The 26,062-nt window shown below is 35.0% G+C and overlaps 1 protein-coding gene across 1 annotated transcript; it reads right to left on the bottom strand.

The window, feature by feature from the left end:
* Positions 1–367: 367 nt before the first annotated feature.
* Gdap2 (ganglioside induced differentiation associated protein 2) lies at positions 368–25,792 on the bottom strand. Its single transcript, XM_072901241.1, has 12 exons — positions 25,422–25,792; positions 15,327–15,515; positions 15,084–15,226; positions 14,873–15,005; positions 14,588–14,697; positions 14,267–14,506; positions 14,011–14,179; positions 8,715–8,868; positions 5,325–5,464; positions 4,643–4,697; positions 4,068–4,211; positions 368–3,972 (listed from the first exon to the last, which is right to left on the bottom strand). Exons 2-12 carry the CDS (start codon positions 15,509–15,511, stop codon positions 3,910–3,912), a joined length of 1,536 nt encoding a protein of 511 aa, XP_072757342.1. The 5' UTR covers positions 15,512–15,515; positions 25,422–25,792; the 3' UTR covers positions 368–3,909.
* Positions 25,793–26,062: the final 270 nt, after the last annotated feature.

The raw sequence follows: 26,062 nt of genomic DNA, 5'->3' as shown, positions 1-26,062 counted from the left end.
TGCGCGTACGCACTACAAACACGGGCAGCTGCTGGTTTAGTCAAGATTCCAACGTTCGAGGTCTTAAGGTTCTAACCTGTTGACCACGTGTTTAGTAAGCTGAATCATTAGAACCGCGGTCTTTTAAACTGATTGAAAAAGAACGTGATTATTGAATTAAAATATTTTAATTTATTTTCAAGAGATTAGATTTATCATTTTCCGCGAGAGAAGGGATAAAGAGTCATTGCTGAATAAAATGAAATTATTCCATTTGATGTTCTGTAATATTAGCGTTATTGAAGTTGTTTACAGAATTATAATAAGGGATTCATAAGAGATACCTACTTATTTAGTACGCAAAGTAAAATAACGTATAAAAACAATATAAATTTTATCGAAATAATACGTTTATTATATTCTATAAAAAAAGATACAATGGAGAAGTGCATTAACATCGAGAGAAAACAATAAACGATAAATCGCGCAGAATTTGTCACATCTCGATAATAATCTATTCTTAAGTACAAACTATATAGAGAACCGCGTGTAAAGTTACATCTCATTTATAACCCAAATATGACTGTGAGATATATATCACTATATGTAAAAAAAATAACTAAGCTTAGCATAATTAATTATTATATATAATAAACAAGATTGATTCTCTCTTTCGTTTCAGCACTTTTTCTAGGTCTGAAATAAATTCATAAATGTATGATTAGTGTTTTGAACAATGTTCTCTTACATTCTTTTTGATCATGATAACACGCTCACGATAACAAAGCATCATCTCCACACACACGATCATATGGTTGCCTTTTTTTATCATTGATCATAATTAAATACAATTTTTTGACGTGATTTAAGTCACAACATAAAGTAAGTTTAAAAATAATCGATATAATCCTAAAGTTTGAATGAAATTGTTGTAAGATGAGTAAAAATTTTAAACTATTTTTTAAAATTTAGTTTATAAAAAAAAGTTAAAAATAGATATTAGAGTTACATGCTAAAAAAAAATAGTAATAACTATCGTAACAAAGAGCTAAGATTTAAGTCTTCTATTCTTTTACTGTCAGGCATAGAATTATGTCAAAAGCGAGAATATTCGAAAATAAAATAAGAAATAAATTATCTTTTGTCGCAAAAACACACTCGTGATTCTCGTGACTTGTTTGACTCGTAGTGCGAAAAACAAATTCACACATTTCGCATATACATTCGCGTGCATTTCAAATGCGGTAATACCAGCTGATTGCCTAATTGTGTAAGGTCCTAGTCTAGTTGGTTTACTTGTCGAAAATTGAAATATTTAAAATTGACACGATACGGAGATTATCATTTTAGTAAAATTACAAAACAATAAGTTTTCTAATTATATTTTTTTGTATGTTCTCATTTGCACCTTTTCTAAATTTTCATATATGAATTAAAGAGATTTATATTTTTGCATAAGAAAATACTCACTTGACTACTAGAATAGGACCTTAAAAAAATTATACAAGAATCTCTTTAAATCTTCGAATAAATACCTGTTCGATTTAAGTATAGACTCAACTGTCAGTTGTTTTACGTACATACAATGTAATGAATTAATATAATCGACACATAACATATATTAAATATTTTAATCATATTTCTCAATTAAATTCCATTGTCGTATACATATTTGTCTCAAAGATAACAATATATTATTGGAATAACAACGAATAATTATTCACATTTAAAATTAATTTTTAACATTTTTTAATTTCAAAATTTGTTCAAATAGATTTCTTCTTCAATAAAATTTTAAACGATAAAGTAACGACACTAATATAAAATATATATAGATAACAACCATCTTCGAATGATGTTGCACCTTGTCGTTACTTGTTAAACTCGATTGTCAGGGACGGACAGTGAGGTCATCATTAAACATAAAAACGAAAAATAGCCTACTTTTATGTCATTCCGTGATACCATTGGCCCCGCCGAATAGTACGAGTCTTTTTTTTTTCCGACTATTCGCAGTGCGAATCGTATTTGAAAGTCTTTGCAAAACATAGACATATGTAGATACGATAACATGAGAAAATACTACTTCGTCTTGGCGAACAACGTTCAGAAAACTCATTTCGATCGTATATAATTCGGTTGTGCTTTCTGAATGCAGTCAACGACGACGGGATTATGAATAGCACTTTTTTTTTTTTTAAATTCCATAACTGTTTAAATTCTCGATCCGTATAAACGCTTATACATTCGATCACACGGACAATCATATCTTCGGTGGAGGTAGCATGGTCAATTAACCCATTGCGCCTTCCGCGACTGATTTGAAGCGCGGAATCGGTTTTTATTTTTGTCGCGCTAAAAACTAAACTCGACGAAAGATGAAAAATGGGGAATGAGGGAAGAAGGGCGCTACGTTTGCCGCGAGGAGAGAGGGGAGAGGGGAGGATATTCGAGATATTTGGCGTGAGAAATGGGCTAATCGACGCGATTAACAGGTCTTCTTTCTTTTAACTTGTTTAATTTATATCTTTTAATTGCTAAAAATGCTTAACAACTGGGATAACGATTTTTTTTTGCCTCCCGAAATACATCGCGAGCAAGCTCTTAAATTTATTGCTTTTTCTAATCTAGGACTGTCCCGTACGTACGACTTCGGCACTCAACACTAACATTCCGCGAGCGTTAGTCCGTATTTCGCGTTGTCTTCTCCACATAAGAGGAGAGAGTTTGAAAATAAATCAAATCTGCTGAGCGCCGAAGACATGACATCACAGTAAAACATCCAGCCGTTCTTTGTTCGTAGCGGAAAGAGATGATTTATTATTAGTATATATCGAAAATACCGCGGCTATATACGACGACGACGACGACGACGACGACGACGACGACGACGACGACGACGACGACGACGACGACGACGACGACGACGACGACGGCGACGACGGCTGCGGCGGCGGCGACGGCGACGGCGGCAGCGCAGCACGATTTCTTTATCAACGATGACTTAATAAAATATTGACAATATACAATAATCAAATTGCTCTTTAACGATTGATATAAGAAAATAACGGAAAGCGATCGACGATCTGTTAGTTAAGCCAACGTTTAAATTCTAATGTGTCGTCAAATACCACCCTTTATCCATTCTACTGCTTTCGTAGGCAGTACTAAGCTAAGAATCTGCCACGAATTACGTAATATGTACAAGGGCAAGATTAATAATTCAGCTTTTGGATTTCGTTTTGCGAGCGACGACGACGAATAGATGATGAATGAGGATGATGAAAATACTGATTATTGATGTTTTGGCAGCCGATGTTCGCTCTAAGCGAATAGTATTTTATTAGCTCTATTACTGGATGAGGTGAATACGCTGTTTAGCAGTATACCTCCAGCAGCATGGTCGGTCCAGTTTTCTCGAGATTACCTATCTTAACGCGGATTGTCCGGTACCAAGTTTTATATCTCTGTACTTTCTTGGGGGGACGTAAAACCCGCATGCGTATACGAGTAAAAAGAACCGATCAAACGTCAAAAGCAGGCGGGCAGTGGTTTCTTGATTTTTAATATTAATATCGTATTAATATTCGCGCGTGGGGCCGATCGTCCTTTTTTGTCCTTCCTCCTGCTATAAGCGATCCATCACGAGGCACTTGGACAAATCGACTTCGGGATATTGCGGAGACGGATTACCTTTTCGAAGACGCGGGTTATCGTATCCAGACAACGTCGTGCTCTTCGTCTTATCATTGCCGAAAATCGGCGAGATATACCAGCGATTACGAATCTCATGCGTATGACTCTCACGCTCAAGTGTCGTACCGGTGTCACTGTAATAATAATACGAACAGTCAACCATAAGAACGCGCGGAACATTCGATCTGGCCTCGAGCTTGATGCTTCGCTGCTTTCATCTCCGTTTTCTGCGAGTTACGTGGATTTTGATGACGACGGCAAGACCTGTTGCGGCTGATAATACCTCAAGCCATTTATCTGAAAAGATAAATGTGTTCGAGTAAGAAATTTCCTTCTTTACACAATTTTTGTCGTGAATATACTTTGCTGAGAATATGCTTTTTGCTGTGTACCGTCATATCGTATTCCGTGATGTACGCTGGGATCTCAAGTTGGTCAGGTGGCATAACTTCGTAAAGATATTCCACTCCGGGCAGATTGTGAACCTTCTGTTTAATGGCTGGGGCCATAAAGGTCGTGAACCACCACGTCATCATCTGTAATGATCGATTACAGTGGTTGAAGAGAAAATTGGAAAGTTTATATAAAATCGCAGAAAAAAATAATAGAGCCAAGGAATGTCAAGTAAAAAAATGCATTATCAAAAATTTTTAATAAATCTTAAATAATTATCACGTTAAACTGTTTTTTTTTTTTTTATTTTTTTTAATTATTTTGCAATATATTTTGATTAGATTGCAAAATTACTATTCGTAATTCGTTAGCAAACATATTTGCTAACGAATTACGAATAAGAGATTCAATACGATCGTTACAAAGATAATTGATCATGAAATATAAACGTGGGAAGTGCATTAACAATATTCAGCGTGCTTTTGCGTCTTAACAACGGTTGTTGAGCGTAATAATCTCTTTTAAATCGTTAGTTTCAGCATGTAATTATAAAGCGATAGTTGTTGTTATTAACCTTGGTCCAGAAGGTAGGATGGATAATGTAGAAATGTTTTAGATTCTTCTTATATCTGTAAAAGAAACCTTATTTCAAGATCGCTATCAAGTTTCTGCAAACAAAGTGAATATCAAGTTATGAGAGATAACAACATGCAATTTTACTGATGCGCTAGGTGTGTATAATTTTATATTTCAGTTTTTAATTAATTAGTGTAAAAAATTAAATTTTATATTAAAAGAAAAAGTAATTTAATGTAGATGTTAAATAAAAATATTTTCTATCACAAAAAGAGAAACAACAAAAATACTCGTAATAAAATCAAATTACTTTACACATAATATTAAAAGATATAAAGAGAATAAAGAGAAATCTCTTTTCTTTAAAGATATCCCAACAAAACGTACAATATATTACTGCATTAATTTTTTGGAATAAAAAATGTTATCGCATCAAACTAATCGTATAGCAGATAACAGTAAATGTTACAGCTATCTTGTAATTATTTTGTGAAAATTTATCGATGCAGAAAATTCAGCTAAAAAAAAGGTTGGTTAAAAAAATTATTATCAAATTGCCTATACCACGGATATCTCGTTTAACTCATTATACATATCACATGAAGGCGCGGCAGGTGATTCAACAACATTAAAATGCGATCAATAAATTCAATGCGTTCGATATCAGGTGTATAACTTACTTGTAGGGAAGCACATTGTAGACTTCGCGCAGCCAGTGTAAACTGGGGTAATTGCCGCTGGATGTAAGGGTGTGGAAATACGCGATAACGTAGTCACCCTTCACGATGGGATCCAACAATTGTATCAGGTACAGCAAGGCCTGAAATTGTGTGAGAAATGCAAATGAAACAATATTTCGTTAATTGTTTTATTCGTACTTTTTTATCTCGTAAAATAGAAAGCGAGACGTTAATTATAATATTCCTTCAAACCCTGTTAGGGGAAAAATATGGCAAGATCCATATTGCGTAACAAATTCGATATTAAAGTAACCAAGGGGTAAATACACGTCCTAAAATAAACGCTACATAAATATTTTCGAGATCGATGAAAATGCGAACGAGGTACGAAATGTGTTTCGCGAGGCTTTTCTCCGTCGTTGTGTGTGAAGGTATAAATAAATCCTCCTACCATTTCTATCGAAAGAACTTATGTCGCAATTTCATTCGGCCACCTTTACGAGAGATGTTGAAGATTCGAGGACGAATACGATATTTCGAGCGATCGATGAACTCGAATCGAGTCGCGAAACTTGACAGCACGCAAAGTAAAAAATTTAGGCTACAAGATAAGGCAGTTTTCGTGTTGGTTCAATTGTGTACAAATATGTCTTATTAGTTACAAACACGTTAATTTAGAGATAATTATCTTTATTAAGTTGACATAAGAAAAGTGCGATGATGCTTTGAAATATTCTCTACTTCATAACAAGGATTTTCAAAATTAAATGCATATAGTATCTCTAAAATATTATTTCTCTCTCACCAATTCTCCTTCATTTTTATCACAACATGAATCAAATTCTTTGATAAAAATATATAGTTAAAAATACATATATTTGCTACAGTGAGTTAGGTCGGAATCATTTTGCGAACATATTCTCAAGCGATTCAACTACGCGTGTCTGATTATGATTGATGTTATTATGATGTGCGTGATATTATTATTCCGCAAAAGAGAGGCGAAGATTTCTCGAATTGTGGAAACTTGGATTATCCAGTATTAGTTGATGGAAGACGAACGATCGCTGACAACTCCAAGTGAAAATTACATCGGGCTCCCATGTAAATTGCAAAGCATGTCACTATCTGTATCACGACCCCCGAGACACGTTATCTCAGGTCGCTGTGTAATTAGCTTCCCGACTGGGCGTAAATGGTTCATCTCGAAAGCGGGTCAACGGATGTGGAAAAAATGCGAGAGAAGAGAAAGAGTGAAATATTCTCTCGATATTCTAAATTAACAGATTCAAGATATTCAGTGAATCGATAGCGAATGATACTTTGCAAATTTTTCGGTCTTGGAACCCAGTCTTAAAACCTTAAACGCTACGTATTATATATATGACGTTGTCAACAGCTGTTATGCATGACGGTGTATATTTTTAGCCAAACACGAATCTCCACGCTACGTCTTGTTGACATTCCTATTTTGAAATTCGAAGTAACAAGACATTCCAAGATTATTAGTAATCGCGTCGTGATAGGTAAAATTGAAGTAAAAGAAAAAAATTAATAAAAACTTTTTTCTTACGGAAAAGATATTAGAGATATACGTAAGATATGATGAAAAAGCGAATATGTTGATTGAAGAAGCGCTTGTCAAGGCATTTATGATATCTTAATGTACATAAAAATGATTTACGAAGTTACATAGACTTTTGCATCAGAAATGTAAATAGTTTTCTCGCTCGATCAAAAACTGTTTACAAGTTACCAGTTATACTAGAATTATATTTGTCGAGATACGATGTTGTATAAATTTTTCTTTATAAATCTCGAAAAAGATTTTTTTTTAAGTATATATACTTTATATAATACATCAAGATATATGTATATATAAAATTAACTAATTATAAAATATTTAATTTATTTCGAATGCTTCAAATATTATTATTGATGAAGGAGAGAGTGATATTTAAAAATGTCAGTAAGAAAGAAATTAGTGTAAAATCAAGGTTATTATACGTGTGAAGAAGAAGAAGGAAAATAACTAAATTAATTTATTTTTTAATAAAAAAAAAAACCCACAATATTAATATAAAAAAAACAATAATTTTTCTTCTCTGTAAAAAAACTCTTCGAGAAAAAAAAAAGAAAAAAAGATCTTGGCAATATGTTTTTCTCAGCTAATTACACTGATTATCATATGCGCGGATAATGTGATTATCGCACGCAACACCCTCGCGTGCTCTCGCTGATGCAAATGGGTTAAAAGGCAACAACGGATGATGAAGTCTCATTGAGGATGGGGGTGCGCGTCGCGACGACGCTGCAAATCCGCACGCCCTCCCCATGGGGGGAAACTCGTTCCGCGGTCGATCTATTTCTGGACGTATAAATATCGATTCGCCACCCGTCACTATATAACTCTCCCCGACTGTGTATGCCGGTTACGAGCGGAGGAGCGGTAAGAATGAGTTGACGGGGAGAAAGGAAATGCACAAAACCGGGACGAAGATAGGCGCCGAATGATCGAGGGCCGGATCTGGAGGGCTATTCTTTTGCGTTCGAGACAATGGGAGATATCGAGCACGAGCGACATGCGCGCGAGTCGGTGCTTCTATGAACAATGTTATATGTTCAGAATATTCGGAAGAAAAAGTATAGAGCAAAGTGATATACAATTTCAATGCAGATATTGGTCAGTACACGAAGGGTTGAGACCCTCTTTTTGACTTTCCGGTGACTTTCAAAATTGTGTCCGATTAACACAAGAGAATTTTTATTCTCCCATAATATAGTTTTATTCTCGTGAAAAATAAAATTTTAATCTTTTGAGATTCATTATACAACTATTGGATTGAATTGATATAATTTATTTAAATATATTTTTTTTTTTTTTTTGCATTGAAGGCATGAAGCGAGTTATATTAAATTTAATTAAAATCCAAAAATATCTCGCAGTTACAATGTTACACAGATTAAATATGCAAAGAGTATTTGAATCAAAGATAATTTCACCGGAAGAATAAAACTTGTAAAACATTTCACCATCGTGTACAAAATATTTCAAACGAATCGATTAAATTGTAGAGAACAGATGCGGAATGGCTATAGAAAAATGATGTACAATGTAACTCAACAACCTGTAATTGCTTGAGAACTATGTACATCATAGTAAGATTTACGAGGCCATACGCATAATTGTGATTGTTTTAAAAATGTCAATTCAAATGATTATATTCTTAAAACAGTCAACAGTTTTAATTAATTCGATTCACCTGAATTTATGATCGAACAATATTTGACGATGCTTTTATCGTAATGTTGTGCGAACAAACAACATTTTTTGAACGCTCTTTTTCGTTATAATCGACAACATTGATTTTTTAAAATAAAAGTCTTTACCTTATCTAGATTGATTTTCGTGGCGGGGAACCATTTGCCGACGAAAACCACCACCGGTCGACCTTGTCGGTCCACGCCGCTCTGGTAGAGGCAACCAATCCCCGAGACCTCGGTCAAGTCCTCCGTCTTCGCCCTCCTGAGGAGCCTTTCGTACCTAGAATCAAGGTAAATTTCGCCCACCTTGTAATGCCAAGCGTTCGGTATATGAATCATCACATATTAATACCTATAACGTTTGGTTTTATTTTATCGATCTATTTTTCGAAATTTCCGACTATTTATATTCCCAAAGTTCTAGTCTTTATGATAGGTAGCACAGCAATTTATCAAATTATTCGGTACAATTTAGATTTGTTTTTATATAACATGGTATTAAATTATTAAAGAAAATGTCCAAAATTCACGTTAGAAGTTATAACTTATAGTTTATAAAAATGTGACGTGCGTTGAAATGTTGCTCGAATTTCACGACTGATTGTAACGTAGCTTTAATTGCACAAGGAAAGAACGTGCTGTTTTGCATAAGATAAAACGTATAAATGGCGATAAAAATATAGTTCTGTAATGTGTATTTCACGTAAATTTTACGGATATGGTTTATCGCAAACAAGTACATGTATTGTGTCTCGTCACGAATTTAACGTTAACATATCTATAAATACCTAGTATAAATTCTCTAAAGTGTACGTTGATTGTACGTAAAACTATGCTTTTATTCTCTCTTTGACAACCAATCCACTACACCCTACGTTTTCTATATTATGTTAATAAAATGTCACTGGTAAATAATAATCATCGGTTACTTTTCTCGAGCTTCTTTCTCTGACAATGAGAGATCGTCGAATGTAAAGTAAATCGACGATACTCTATCGCGTACGAATTTTCTGATGCTAGATCGATCACATCACCGACTTTAATATATTCTCTGACGACAATCGATCTATATGGAATAGACTCTCTGAATGCAAACGTCAATAAAACGCAGAGATCAATAGCGAACAGATAACGAGACACGCGCGTGATTGCGGAAAATCGGCATTCGAGGTACTTTAAATTACACACCGGTCCTCATCCTCGATGACATCCACCATATCAATCATGACCATTCTGATGTGACGTCTCCTTGGATCGACGTGCGCTCCTCCAGACTTGCCTCGATAAAAAAGGATAAAAGAATGCGCGATCGGATGCACTAATAACTCGACACGAGCGTCCTTAATCGCGACATCCGTTTAAAAAAAAAAAAGCACCTCGGGATGCACGCAATATACAGATGTACAGTCGTTCGATCAGGGAAACCGAAAACCCGCGAAGGAAGAGTATCGTGTCGACAATACACGTCGAGGGACGAGAATTCACGACGGTACGACGATTCACGAGCAACTGACCGAAACGGAGCGTTCGACGAGAGGCAACCTCTCCTGCGTCGTCCACGACGGCCACGACTACGACGACGGCTACGGCTACGACGGCCGGATCTCCCGCACCCGCGTCCTGCCCGAGACCCGAGACCCGAGACCCGAGACCCGAGATCCGAGGCTCGTACGGCGCCTGCCCGACTCGCCAAACTGCGTGCTCGATGCGCGTACGAAACGTCGGAGTAGGGGATCCCGCGAGAACCCGTTATTAATTCGGCAAATCGCGGTGTATTCTTTAATTGCGGCTAATGTTACTCGATAGCCTTGAGTCTGTCAACGTGTGTCATTTTCCGTCACGCTTTTTGTGACCGTAATCAGGTCGATTAGACGAGAAACAGGATAAGAAACACGTGTTATCTCGATTTTTTACATCGTCGACCGAATATTTGCATAACATAGGTGTTTTACGACGAAAAAAATGCAGGATATGCGTCGCCTGCATTTTTATTCATTCCATAGAGAAAAATTATTATTTTGAAACTACTGAAATTTAAAAAAAAAAAAAATATATATATATATATATATATATATATATGCACGTGTTATGTATTTACGCAGTTATATCTAGTAGAAGTACGCTTGGAAAGCTTGATTAATTTATTATTTAAATTGTATTTGACAACAGTGGAAATTAATCGGTTTTCGTACTCGGTATTGTATTTATATCTTCTTGTTATAATTATCTTGATATAAAAATTATTTTATTTCAGTCAAAATAAAAAAAGGATAACAAAACTCTTGCGAATGTAAATTAGGGATTTCGAAAATAATTCTAAATCTCACACATCGATGAATGAATGTTTTGCTTTCATTCACATCATGTTTGCGCGATATAATTTACATTACATATAAATACGATATAAATGCGAATATGATAATCAATTTCTATTATTGTATAACAGTACTGTTTATAGCGCTTTTCGAGCATACTTCTACTGAATCGATTCTACATAATTTCAAGTAAATATATCTTGTTCGAATACGAAACACCTGTTTCGACGAATAGTGGGCTTTTCTTGGAGAATTTTCATTTAATTATCGAGCATACATTTTTAGCCAAACAATTAAGAAGGTCAATCAAAATGAACAACATTTCCACATCGGTACGCAACGGCATTCGAAATCGTTGTCGGGATCATACTTGACAATGTGAAGATTATAGACGGTCTACTAAACTTAAATGCCCGCGTATATAATCGTATCTCGATCATTAAAAATCCTTATTTGCATACGTGTTTTCAAGAGAATCATTTTTTTTCTCAGACACTCTTACGTAATAGATCGTTTCAAGCAAAAGACGCAATTTCTTGTTATAATTATCTTGATATAAAAATTATTTTATTTCAGTCAAAATAAAAAAAGGATATCATAACTCTTGCGAATGTAAATTAGGGATTTCGAAAATAATTCTAAATCTCACACATCGATGAATGTTTTGCTTTCATTCAGATTCATGCGTAGTAGGAACATCCGGTGTGTTGTTTGAGATTATTTTAGATCAAAAGGCAAATACGTGCCTTACAGATTAATAGAAACAATCGGCGTATTTTGGGAAATTTTAAAAGAGCCACGCATTTAAATAGAACGACACGCAAATGACGCGTCATTAGGATTCGTAGAATTTAGTGTCGTTATAAAATTGCTCTGATAATCCTGATATGCTAATCGAGTCGTTAAAGAAACAAAAAAGATAAAGTAATATACGTAATACATTGTAACGTTGTTTCCTAAATTATTCTTTCCGAGGAAGAATTAGATAACAAACTACAAAAACACTAATGTTACACGCGATTACAATCGCACAGTAATGTCTGAAACATCATGTTCTCGAGACTGCAGTTTCGTATGACCCTGACTTCGATTAAACAGACACAAGGTATTTCATCGAAATCATGACATTCTCTGATGCATTCAAACAAATTTGCAAAATTGCGGATAAAGACAAAAGATATGCTTTGAAACGCAAAATGTGTGTGAACATGAGATAAATTTTTTCTTTTTACTTCGACCATATTTCAGAAGATTATTTGTGTCGACACCATACTGGTGACATTTTATGATGATATCGAATGCTATTTTATTATTAAAGCAGCTATGATTGATTTTTCAAGTTCTGCTGTCGAAAAGAAAATTCGCAATATTGCTCGTATACGACTCTAAAGTACGTGGGACTTTCGTCCCACGCGATAAAGCGAAACACTGTCACGATATAAAATGATAGACGGTGACAATCTCGATCTGGAAATAAACATTTAATGCGACAGAAAATGTCACTTGCACGAATGATTTATTTCTATGACGTAAAAGGTATTTCGGTTTTGATTAATCAGAAGCGGATATTAGGAAGTTAACTTCGTATGTACGTCATACAAAAGTCCTACATCATAAATGATCATAAATGACTCATAGATATGATACATCGTTGTCAAATAAACTTATATAATATCAAATAATCAATATAATTATTTATAAGTCATTGCATACTGACTATTAACTAAGAAAGAAAACTTTTTACATATTTGAAAGATAATTAATCTAATTAGTCTTACTTTTAATCTTATTAGTTAAATAATGGTAAACGTTAATTACAGTAGTAATATGTAAATGAACGCTGATCAATATCATTGCATACATTTATTGATTTATTTTTTTACTTGTATGAAAGATACTGTGCAATTTGGAGAATCTGCATATAACTTTGATGTATTAAATAATTTGCATATCTATGAATATTTATGAATATTTATAGAATTAAATTAAATTCAAACAAATAGTTTTCTGGTAAGAAGATCTCCGTTCATTTTATATACTCGTAGATAAAATATAATTTTTACTTTGATATTTGTCGATATAGGAGAAATCTGTTAATCACACATGGCAATATTGTTTGTGTTGTATCTGCAGAAAAGGTAGTTATTCTGCACGAATACATTATCAATGTTCACTGTGTTGCGATAAGATAAAGAGAGGATAAAGAAACATATTATTATTGAATGAAAACTCGTCAATATTTGTTGCATGTAACAAGAAAATAATTTTGCAATTGTGCAAGTTTCCATTTTTCACTTTCTAGCAATCTGCTATCATTTAATATATGCTAGTTATACAATTAATCATTTTAAAAAAATACATTTGACACGCATAAATGCAACATTTTAAAATACATTAACAAAATAGAATAGATAGTTATTCGATAGTTAGTTTAAAATAGATTAAATTAGATTATATATACGATACTAAATTAGAGTAGTTTAAAATAGATTAAATAGTACATCTAAATTGTATAGGATAAAAATAGAAAATAATTCAATGTTTTTTCTTTTTTCAGACTTTTAAGACAGAATATACAAGCAATATCACTAAGGATCTACGTTTATATTTGTGAAGCACAAGTGAATGTAATTTGAAAAAAGGATGTTCAACATAATCTACTGCAAGAACTGTTGATGGTACAACATGAGACATTAATGTTATAATGTAGCCTTACACAATGCTACACTAGATACAAATCATTTACTTGTTTAATACTGAACAAAGTGTAAATTGTTTTTGTAACTTAATAAGTCAAAGACACTATCTGATGTAAAAGTACTAATAATTTTGTTATTAGTTTGTTACATGTTTTAATTATTGTTTAATTATTTTGATTATAAAAACAGACTCGTGTCATCTCTTCATTTAAATTACTAGATCATTCATATTTTAACATTGACTTATGATTGCAAAATTAATTCTGTTTCTGTATAAAAGCGTAATATACATATATACATATATATATATATATATATATATATATATATATATATATATATATATATATATATATATCATTTGAATAATCTTAGATAGATTATTAGGTTAATATCATAAATTCATACCTTTCTTTTTGTTGCATTTGTTTAAGCATAATATCTGCTAGTGGGTCTGCAGGAGGTCTCTCTCCCAAAAGTCTCTGACGATCCAAATCACCTTGCATTTGTGCAAAGGCATGTTCACCAATATTCACAGAAGTCTCCAATTGCGCCGAAAGTTCCACAGTTTCATCGCCTATAAACGCAACACGTTTTTCAAAAAAAGAATTGCTTCAAGCTTACATGTAGCTGTGACATTTTATAATAAAATCCTTTTTATTACCGTGCAAAGCATGCTGAGGATTGTCAATAATTCTGATTTGTCTATCTGGGAGTAAAGGTTCCCCGTCCGTTCCACCAATATCATTTGGCAATTGCCAGCAAGCGTTATCCTGCTCTGCCAGATTTCGGGGAAAATAAAGTGGCAGAAGAATTTCGTAAATTCCAAGGTCGCAAGACTCCAGTACAAATATAATACATGTTAACGAATCACTATATTGCTCCATGAATCTGCGTACGGTTCCTACAGAAAGAAATCATTTATTGATGGCATATTGTGAGTTATGCCAATATAAATTATACTTATTTGTATGTTTGTACTTACTAAGAGCTATATGTGCTCCTGCATCTGGTGGATAATTTCTTCGCACTGAATTTATTACCGGCAGAGCAATGGTACGCAAACCCATTTCTTTTGCCTTTTGTAAGACGTTTCTATGATAAGAGACAAAAACAGATTTATAAGATTATAAGAGTTGATAATTATAAAAAAAAAAAATGTTATATAACAGTTTCCTTATCAGAATTTGTTTCTTGTATATTAATGACATTAGTATAAAAATAAGACAATGCGTGTATATAAATGAATGCTGCGAATATATGAAATTACCTATAGCAACAATGTAATGTGTTTTGCGCAGCTGTTTGATACTTGACGTTATAAACTGGTCCAACAGTATGAATAATAAAACGAGCAGGTAATCCATGACCCTGTGTTACTCTCACTTCGCCAGTTCTGCATTCTGCAACATTTTGACAAGCAAAGTATTAAGACAGATTCCACCATTACATGTACATAATTAGTACAATTATTATAGTACCTTTTACTTCATTATATATTTCTATCTTGAGCGCAGAACCAGCTCGTCTAAATATTCTTTGGCACATGGGACTATTTTCGTCCATTGTCTCGTTGGTAGGATTCACTATCGCGTCTACTTGTAATATCGAGATATCTCCAGTCCTGAAACAAATCATTTGATTACTATAACATGATTTGACAGCGCTTGAGAGATGTGAATTTGACAAGAGTCCAAGTGTCTTAGGTAAACATAAGGTCTTACCATAGTGCGAGCTTGTTGTTAAGCGACGGTTGACAAGGAAAGGGACTTATAGCGTGATGCGCCGTTTCTCTGATCGTTTCGGAATAATCCGTGAATCGGTGCTGGATGGGATAGTCGGCCCATCGTTTTAACGCAGCCGGCTCCACGATGTCCTGGACGACACCCAAGGGTTCCATCAGCCTCATTCAGCTGAAAATCGTGCCATGCGCTTTATCGATTACGCACTTTTATCTCTCCTCTTGTTAATGGAAAGCGGGGGCGCGACGGACCCTTTGTTTTCGTATCAGCTGTTCCAATCCTAACCTAACCCGCCGTTCTCTCTCTCTCTCTCTCTCTCTGCCATTTCTGCCTGACGTGCGTCATATGCATCGCGATCATTGACCCGGAAAGAGGACATGCGACATTCGTTCAGCTGACTCGATGCGTTCGATTTCGAACAACCGCGAGATTTAAGCCTAATCTACAATGTGCTCTTTGCTTCTTGTTTTTTTAGAAATTAACCAATTGCATTGATTTTAAGAATAATCGAACGGGATTGGATTAATTTCTAAGAAACAGGAAACAAAGAGCACATTGTAGATTCGGCCTTAGAGACTTCACGAGAAGTTTGCGAGTAATAAAATATAAATCCTTCCCCCCCCCTCCCAAAAAAAAAAGAGTTAAATATACACTTAGTCGTCTCAATAAATTAATTTATTTTTCGAAACGGACTCTTCAATGAGAGAGAATCTCAACTCTCTCTCTCTTAGAGCCAAAATTCATTCAAGCTAATTGTAAGTTCATTCATGTATCTATAACTGCGCGGAGATGCGTATTAATAAATACGACAGTCAAAGCATTCTATAATAAAAATAGCGATTTATTATTGAAGTATATGTGAACGCATAGGACCGTGTGTTATTTGTTCGATTTGCGTAACGAAAGCATCGCATCTCGGTATTTTGTCACGTATTCCTAAAAATAAACGGTTCCGTCGATAAAAATGTGGGCCGCGCACGACAATCAAGGAGAGAGCTATAGTCGACCAAGGACACGATTCTCATAACGCGAGCGATTCGAAAACAAGCTTATACTTTGGCGTAATCGGTTGTAATCACGATTGCCAAGTAATCATGTGTCATTATGCTTTCACGTAAATTAAAAATAAAATCATGCGATTAACTTTATTGTTTCTGAATGTTATCCCTCGGTTTATCTAGAGCTATATCTGTTGGAAATATAAAATGCAAGAAACGCAAGGACATTCGTGATATATATATATATATATATATATGTAGTTATTTGTAATCTGAGAGACACAAATCTATTGCATTATACCTATTGTGGATTAAATTTTTCTATCATCGTCTTTCCTTAAACTTTATTATACGTTTGGGTTTTTATCGCCCACGTAATCGAATTATTTGCAAGTATGCACACACGTGACAAGATATATTGCCGGCAATCCTGGCGAGGAGCCGGAAGACTGGCGCCGTCTGGCCTCAGGCGGATCTTACGTTCTGGCAAAGCCATTAAGAGACAGGATCGTTGACCTCCATTATCAGAATAATTTACACCCGCTCATAGCACGGTAGTGAAGAGAAATCCTCAGATGGCGATACAAAAAAAAAGAAAGAAAATTCCTCGCTCTTATTTACTATATCTTGATAACATGATAAAGTAATATAGATATCACGAGAGGTTTGTCCTTTGGGGAATAAAACTGCTTTCGAGAAATCAAGTCAGGTCAGAATCCTCGTATTATCGACACTCGATTCACAAACCGTTCCAGGGATAATTTAAACGTCAAATCGAACGTAAGATAAAAAGTTGATATACGAATGTACTCTGCGGATAAAAATATCCATCGTCAAAATCCTGAGTGAAATATATATACCTAATACATTTAACAGAACACTCAAAAAAATTTTTTGCTAATATAGATAGATTTCTACGCGGTAAAAAAATATTTTGTATTTTTGTTGAAATGTTCTCGTGTAGAAATTTTTGTGTTAAATTTTTTAACATTCTCTGATGTTAATATAACGTACTGTCGTTATGATATTTTAACTTTTCTGCATTGAGTTAATATCCACCGTTTCTAGAGAGTTAAAACACAACACAATTAACAAGTAAATCTTGCACTAATTCACATTTGTGTGCGTTAATTTTTTACATATTACTTGTGTTATTTGTTTACATATTTGCCTTTTGTTAAATTAACATTAAAATTAAAGTGGATAAATTAGGACACGAGAAATGTGTTAAATTTAACACAAAACTTTTTATCGTGCAGATGTCTTAATGAAAATTTATCGCTACTTTTTGTATCTGTTAGAATATTGTTTGTCACGTATAGAATTTATAGCAGCAATATTCTAGCAATACCTCTAGAAAATTTAGATCCCATTGCCAAATATTAATCGCAAATATAATTAATATAAAATGTCCTTGACAATAAGCCTTAAAGATAGGCATCAGATAGAAAATTTTTTGTTCTAAATTACACTAATAGTACAGATATAAATTCTGTCTCTGTCATTTAAATTGATCAAGTGCAAAATATATGCAGTATCGCAGTATTTGCTAATAATTTATCTGTTTCAATTAATTTTTTACACCTAGAAAATTTTTGTTCAAGTTGCAAGAACATTTTTTTCAGTGAAAGATATTAATTTGCTGTTTTAATGTACATGGAAATATAGTGCATGATTCGCGATATTAATATTGACATTTCGATTTTTATCCTTAACCATAACGGGTTAATGATGCAAATTTAATGAACACGTTGCTAACACTCGATGTGAGTCGAAATGAAATTGCACGGCGTTAGAAATTGATATTATGACTTTAGCAGCGAAAAGATTCATAAACACGTGAGTTATGATAGTGAATTATGATAGTTAGCCACGTGTATGTAACTACAGTGAGAATCAGTTTAACTTCGCAGGATAGTTTACCCACTATTTACGTAATAAACCGACTATACCACCAGCTTTCTTATTTAACTATAAACAGCCTCGCGCATACATGGTTGACCAATATCAATCGATATCCTCGTGTTCGCGCGAAACAAACGCTCGCTTTCATGCCATTGCTGATAGTAGTGTGTGTATCAAGCTACATTATTTTCATATTATTACTTAGCATCAATGTAAACTAACGTAACTAATGTTGTTATCAATTAGCAGAAACTCTAATACCAGACATTTTGCAGGCAGACTTTATCAGTATTATCTCATCGTTATTTGATTAAAAATATCTCTGTATTGACCTAGGGCAGCGACATGCGTAAAGTTGTAAAGTTATAGAGGCGAACGTCAACGGAAAGTATGCGTTTAACGACCCTACGTCTAATAACTTTACAGCCGGCCGATAACACTACCGAGGATGAAGGGTCAAAGTCGTTCGATAATTTCAACTTTAAAAATAAATCCAAACCACACATCGTACATAATCAATCGTCTCAGCGACGAGCTTGCGATAAAATCGCTCCCTCGTAAGAGTCATCGCGAGATGGCTTAATAAAATAACGGCATGACACACGACGGGCTTCGATCTCGCCGGACACAATTCATATCTCGGACGAATGCACCGGCGAAGCCGTTCCGTTACATATTCTGTGTAACACCAGGGGCTTCTAAACGAATCCTTTGTGCGCGCGTAGATGCCAGCGAAGTGAGAAGGTTCAGAGGAAAAAAAAAAATCTGATATAAATCGACGGATATCGACGGATATCGACGTAATCGACATGGCTGTTTTCACAAAGGCATCTAGGCAGCACCTTTGGTGATTGCTCAAACCACGAATGATCATATGCGCGAATGAATCCGCGCGTTATGGCAAATATTATATATAATTAAAATTACCGATCTCACGTTGCAATTATGTTGTAATATATTATGACGTCGGCTGTGGAAAATTGCGGCAAATTTCTCTTACTTACGTACTCGAAATAAATCAGTTTTAATGAACGTATAATTCAATCTATATACGTGTCCCACAAGCATTTTCAGTGAAAATATATCTTATCACAGTTAATCACGATTTATAGCTATCTGTCAATATACAAATTCCACACGCAGATAGGAGGATATCTTTAGCACAATGTCACAAATATATTTTATCGATCGTAAGTGGCATGTTAAAAAAAAAAAAGAAAAAAAGAAAAAAAATAAATGTATAGTAGGAGAAAAAAATTTACATGGTTTCTCACGTCCGATGTCATAAGCTAATAAGTTTGTAATGAGATACCAGAATAGTCTTAATCAAGGGAATAACTCCCTCGAAACAGTGTACGGTATATCCGTCGGAATCCATCAACTATTTCGTGTTCATTAATAGTTCGTTTACTTTCCGGGTTATCTTTTGAAGGAACGGCAGATCCGGTTCGTGATAACACGTTTATCTGATTTTCCTTGGTTTGCACATTGATAAAAGTCCGGTACACATTTCATTGTTCACGATGATGATGCCTCATCGGTAAAACTTTTTACATCAAGAGATCTCCGCTGTGAGTAATTTGCCACTTTGGAAACAACTACGCCTTTTCTTTATCTCCCTTCTCTATTAATTTTTCGATGTATTTTGAAAGAAAAAAAAAATGCCTTTATTTTATTCGCGACAGTTTTTGAATTTTCACAGTCGATTATAACTAAAAAAATGATGGATATTTTTAAAAGATAAAATACCTGTACGTTGATTATCGTGCTCACGTGTCACCATCGTGTTTCTAGCTTGCTCATTATTATACTTTTGTCTATCATCGACGACTTTGGACGTGGCATATGGGATCATAAGTCCACTGTTACATTATCGATTATGACTCATTGTCAGTAAATGACGTAAAGTAAATATTTGCAATATTCTTTGCGTTCGTTAAATACCGTCGGGCATATGCAAGAGAACGATACGATCGAATCGATGATCATGAATTATTAGAGAAATATCGATCTTTTACCTTGGATACGAATTCCGAATTCACTGTGCAAACTCGAGTTGTTTTCACTTCCCCTTGTTCATATTCCATCTTGTTGGAATCCCGAGATTCTGATTATTAGCTCTCGCTTAGATGAGAATTTACGTTCACGTTGAAATCAGGAATTTCATCCTCACTGACATTTCAGAGAGATATTCTTGGTTCGAAGCTGTCGAAGCAGACATATAACAGAAAGTGACATATGACGTAACATATGACATAACGTTCGATATAAAACGTATTTGAACAATGATGTATCTACTATATTACGTCATCCAATGAGTTAGACTCGGTTGTTGGTCATTTATGTTGAAATTGTTTACAAATCAGCGCCAATTGTGTGACAAATTTTATTTCTCAGAATGACTAAAATTGCTTTTTTGCAGGAAATTATTTTTTTTTTTTACTTGTAATTCTTCACCACAGCTATATTATAATTGCGAAAGAAATAATTTGCTTGCCTTTGTATATAATGAAATAAATTAATTTTTTTGTGCACGTCACCATTCGATAGGTTTTTTTTTTATAAATATACTCAAGATTTTTTATTAATAAAACAATAATTAATAAATAAAATTGACAAATAAAAAATTACTAAATAAAAAAATTTATAAATTATTGTAAGAAAATGTATAGAATGTGTAAATCGATCTTTTTCATTAAAATATCACACAAAACGTATGCAAGAGATAATTTATTTTGACGTTTAGTACAAGAAAAAAGCTTAGATAATTTTTTACCTCTGACATCATATTCGATATGATTGCAGTGAAGAAAACTATTAACGTATGAAAATTCTAGTCAGACATTCAGCATCGATTGTGGTCGATTCGAAAAAGACTCTTTTATTTCTAATCGTCGATTTAATAATTTTGCTGCTTGCTTGAAGTTGTTATTTTCAACTTCATCTTCCTATATGCATTTCAAGCTCGGTACTGCAAAGATGATGATAAGTAGAAAGTGTGAGCGAATCGTTGTGAAACGTGTCCTGCATCGTTTCATAGAGTATCTACCTACGCTCGTGCAACGCCTACGAGAAATGTCGTCACAACGGAACTCATGCTAATAAAGGAACAGTTGAGTTATTAGATATCAAAGGAACTCAATAGACTTTTATTTTGACAATAGTTTTAGTCCGAGCTTCTCGATATAATGAATACGATGTTGTATTATAATAAAAATTAATCAAAGTACGTGCGATTAATAAATTAATAAACGTACCTACAATTATGTACATAATAATGCAATGTAACTGTTGTAAAAACTTATTTATAACTTAACATTTTTATCGCGTTAAGTTAAAAGGATGGTTAATATTGATGCGATGTAAAGTATATTCTAAATTATGCTTTGGAAACTTGTAATGCGTAGGTGTGCTTGTCCTTCATTGATGTATAACGATCGTTATCAACACCCAAACTTGGCAATATTTTACACGGAAAATGAAAATAAGTGTAACAATAAATTCGAAATCAATAGTACTTGCCAGCAAATAATGATTTTTCTTTCGCATTTATTTTATCGTATATATTTTCGTTTATATTAATATATTTGACGATTTTATTAATATATATTTTTACTGTGCAATATCGATATAAAAATAAAGCTTTACATCGTAATTTGACGTCTCAAATATTGCAAAATATCGCATATTATATTTTCAATTGTAATTTGTCGGATGTGTAATTATTTCCTTTTTTAATCGATCGTTATCCGGTTGGAATGAGTTTCGTAATATTTCGCGATTAAAATAACAAGCTGGGATCGTATTATACATACTTAAAACGACATAAAAGTTCAATAACTTGACACATTGAATCACGGCAGTATTTGAACACGATGTCTATAGAAGCACGAGCACTGAAGACGAGGTAATGAGAGGCGACTGTCCTATTATTTCCGGGTGTCCAAAGAAATGTACGGTGTCTCGAGTGCATTATCAAAGCGATACTTATTTGCCAAAGGTCGTGGTGACGACTGACAATTGTACGAACGAATGACCTAAATTGGACGATCGCTATTAGAAGAGTAGCGGGATATGGGAATTTAGTAGAGTACTTACTTGATAATATAAAATATCGCGTAATAAATTCGCATAAAAAATATCGACACGAAGATTATCATTCCACTTATTCCAGATGAAGATTTTGGATACGAGTATCCAAAAGACATAAGAATAAACGTAAAGCGTTTCATTTTACGATGCCTTTTAAACACGCTCACGTTGTAAACATTAAAAAAAAAAACCATTTTGCTAATGTAGAGATAGATTTCTAGATGTCTCGATTAAAATTTATCGCTACTTTTTGTATCTGTTAGAATATTGTTTGTCACGTATAGACTTTGTAGCAGCAATATTCTAATATAATTATCCTTGACAATATGCCTTAAAGATAGGCACATAAATTCTGTCTCTGTCATTTAAATTAATTAAGTGCAAAATATATGCAGTACAACGATATTTGCTAATAATTTATCTGTTTCAAGTTGCAAGATCATTTTTTTGAGTGAGTGAACGGTTTACGATTATCAGATATGTTTTCGTATCAAACTTTGAAAATATAAACTTTCACCGAAATTTCGGACATTTTTTCAGCGCCTAATTTAAGGAGGTTGTGCATTTTCGTTCGCATACGTGATAAATGTGACAGGAAAAGTCATATCACTATATTTTAGCGTCTATATATATGATTGTGAAAATTCCAAGGGATAATTTACTCCCCTTGCATATTAATCGAATTGTCAATCAAATTGACAATCGTCTCGTAAAAAAATTCCTCAAACTATTCGAGAACATTGGCTCTCCGTCACTCTCTTTGGAGCAATAATGGCTGAATCGGGTCCACGCGCGAACCAATCGACGTTCGGATGTCAAATGTGCAAGGCCGAAAATGCATGACCTACATTATCAATACGCGACCTCTATCACGATAGATATGACGCGTAGCGCGACCCATCGATAGTTCGCAGCAAAACCAGCATCGATCGTGCGTGATTTAAAGCGGCTTAAAGCGTACATTCGAATAATTCCTCGCGAGTGAGAATTATTTCGGATTGAAGAGATCGTGATTTAAACACTCGGAGCAATTAATTATGATTCGAACGTTCAACCTGAAAATTTGATTTAATTTCGATTACCTTATATACGTTTGACGGATTATTTTACAATTTTCAAATATTACAAAATATAATAATTCTAGCGGAAAAAAAGAACTAATGCAACGCGACAAAAGATTATCAGATGTTTCGACTGAAAATTTCATTCGTCACGTTTTTTTCTATATTTTTCATCGATTTAAAAACAAAGATTAATCTAAAAAAATAATTAAATTTTATCACATCTTTATATAAAATATTTTTTTGCAAATAATAGTGCTTAGAAATAGGCCTAACGTACAATAGAAGAAAATATTAAGAATAAGAATTAAATCTTAAATATTAAGAATAAAAAAGAAAGAAAGAAAATCTTCTGTGATATTTTTTTAGTTTTTATTTAATTCCTATTCCTAATATTTTTTCTATTATGTTTTAATGCAATACATTGTATTCAGAGAAAAGCGATAGATAAGAGATCTTTTTCTCATTTTATATTTAACCCATACATATGCTTATCTATCACTATAAAGTTTGCAACCGTCAAATATTATTTTCAATTCTATCTCAGATATAAAAGTCAGATGGTATTTGACAGACAAGACGCGAGAGAAGGTCGGTTTATTTTTTATAGCTATTTTCCAAGTTCGAACGAGAACAACAGTAGTTCGCGTGGGTGACGTAAAATGTGAAGTCCCAGTTTTATAGACTAGAGTGAAATTTTGTCGTTTATCTCCCTCCTCCTCCTCCTTCTCCCGTTTTTTTTCTCTTTCCTCGAGAATGCGACTGTATACATATAACAATGAAATGCCGAAAGACGCATAAAACTCGGTAACGACTGATAGGAAAAAAAAAAAGATTATACTTTTCTCTCTCTCTCTCTCTCTCTCTCTCTCTCTCGGATGTATGGTCTCGCGCTCGTGTCACGGCAGGACGCAAAAATGTCGAGCGTGTATATGTGTGTATGTGCGAGAGACACGCGGGAGAGAACGTACGTCGCGAATTATCGACGTCCGACGCGCGCGCGGGACGTGCGTATACCTCTCTATACCGGTGGCACCGAGCGCGATGTGCGCGATCAAGGTCGCCGCGCACCTCGTCGCGCCTCGGGTAGTCGATGATGAGCATCGACTCGTCGACCTTCCGTTAATGAAACGGCCGCTCTCCGATGAAAGAAAAGGACGTTAACAAAGGCACGGTCCGTGTGTGTCTACTCAACTAGATTCTTTACTCGTTCTCTCTCTCTCTCTCTCTCTTTCTCTCTCTCTCTCTCTCTCTCTCTCTCTCTCTCTCTCTTTCGATTGTATGTAGGTGATCAGGTCAAACTCTCGGTGCGTCCTGCCCTTCCTCGAGAGAGGGGAATGCGGACCTACGTTCGCTTTTTTTTTTTTTTTTTTTTTTTTTTCTTTTTTTAATTTCGTTACAAAGTTTGTCAAGCGTGCGAATCTGGTTCTTAAGATCTGAGAGATCGAGCGAAGCAAGAGTGTAAAATCTCGTCGCACAAGCACGCGCAATTTTCGTTCCTCGAGATTACGTTGGGCGAGTAAAAAAGGAATGTTGTTTCAGCACATGTACACACACACACACACACACACACACACACACACAAAAATACACATACTTGTACTTTATCAGATAGAGTCGGCGTATCTCGAGATTCAGCGCAATTGAAAATAATCTATCGTGGCAATCTTTCCTGTTGTTTAACAACACCTTGTAATCGGCTTACGTAGGTAATCGCTCAACCCTCCGACAAAGACACGCACGTATCACAACAACGATTCTGGTATGTTAATTATTACGTGCCGTCCGACAACCGTCTATAATGCTGTTTCACTGGACGCTATAACCGAGGAATCCTATGACCGCGAATCCCCGCGAGACAGTCAACTACAAACGTGCGATTCGTATGGAATAAACACAGGTCCGACATGCGGACTCGTTCTGTCACCGATCTGTCAAATATCCGTCCTCGTGGGACGGCTCGCTCGATCATGGAAAGATTATCGCGTTTCCTCGATATACCAGACCACCGTCATTCTCACCTTCGGTTCGTCCGTCCAGTCGGACTGCCAGCAAAGAGCGCGGAAGCAGGTCACAGCCCCTGTCGTCGCGGATGCCCGGCGGGTACGCCTTCGGACTACCTGGCTCCGTGTCCTCGTAGACTGACGAGAAACAAAGCAAGAAGACAGAGAAAAAGAAAATGAGAGACAGAGATGGAGAGAAAAAGAGAAGAGCAGTCGTTCCCTTCCTCTCTCGCTTCGCGCGGAAAACTCTGTCAGCTCTGCTCTCTCTCGAGCTCGGACTCGTGAGCGCGGCGCCGAGTATAAACCCGCCACGACGACCGACCCGACCCGACCGTACCGTCACATTCGTGCGCGAACGCTGACTGACAGACGCGACTGACGGCTGACGGCGCGCGCGACGGCCTTGTCGGGGTCCGAGCCAGCCGATCGGTACTCTGTACACGGCTGGCTCTGGCAGCAGTGCGGCACCGGAGTAAGCGCGTCAGCGCGCGCACGGTATTCGATTACTAGGCCTTCTTTACGGATGTTTGCCTTTAAACTCGAGCTTCCGAATCGCGAACATCCCTAAAGAGTATATTTAAATATTCAAATATATATAAAAGATAAAGAACGTATTTTTTTTTGTACCAATACGTTACATGTCATATTATAACGTTATT

This window comes from Anoplolepis gracilipes, chromosome 10, assembly GCF_047496725.1.
Source record: "Anoplolepis gracilipes chromosome 10, ASM4749672v1, whole genome shotgun sequence".
NCBI classification, from domain to species: domain Eukaryota; kingdom Metazoa; phylum Arthropoda; class Insecta; order Hymenoptera; family Formicidae; genus Anoplolepis; species Anoplolepis gracilipes.
Note: the sequence above shows the minus strand (reverse complement) of the source record. Positions and strands in the feature narration are given on the sequence as shown.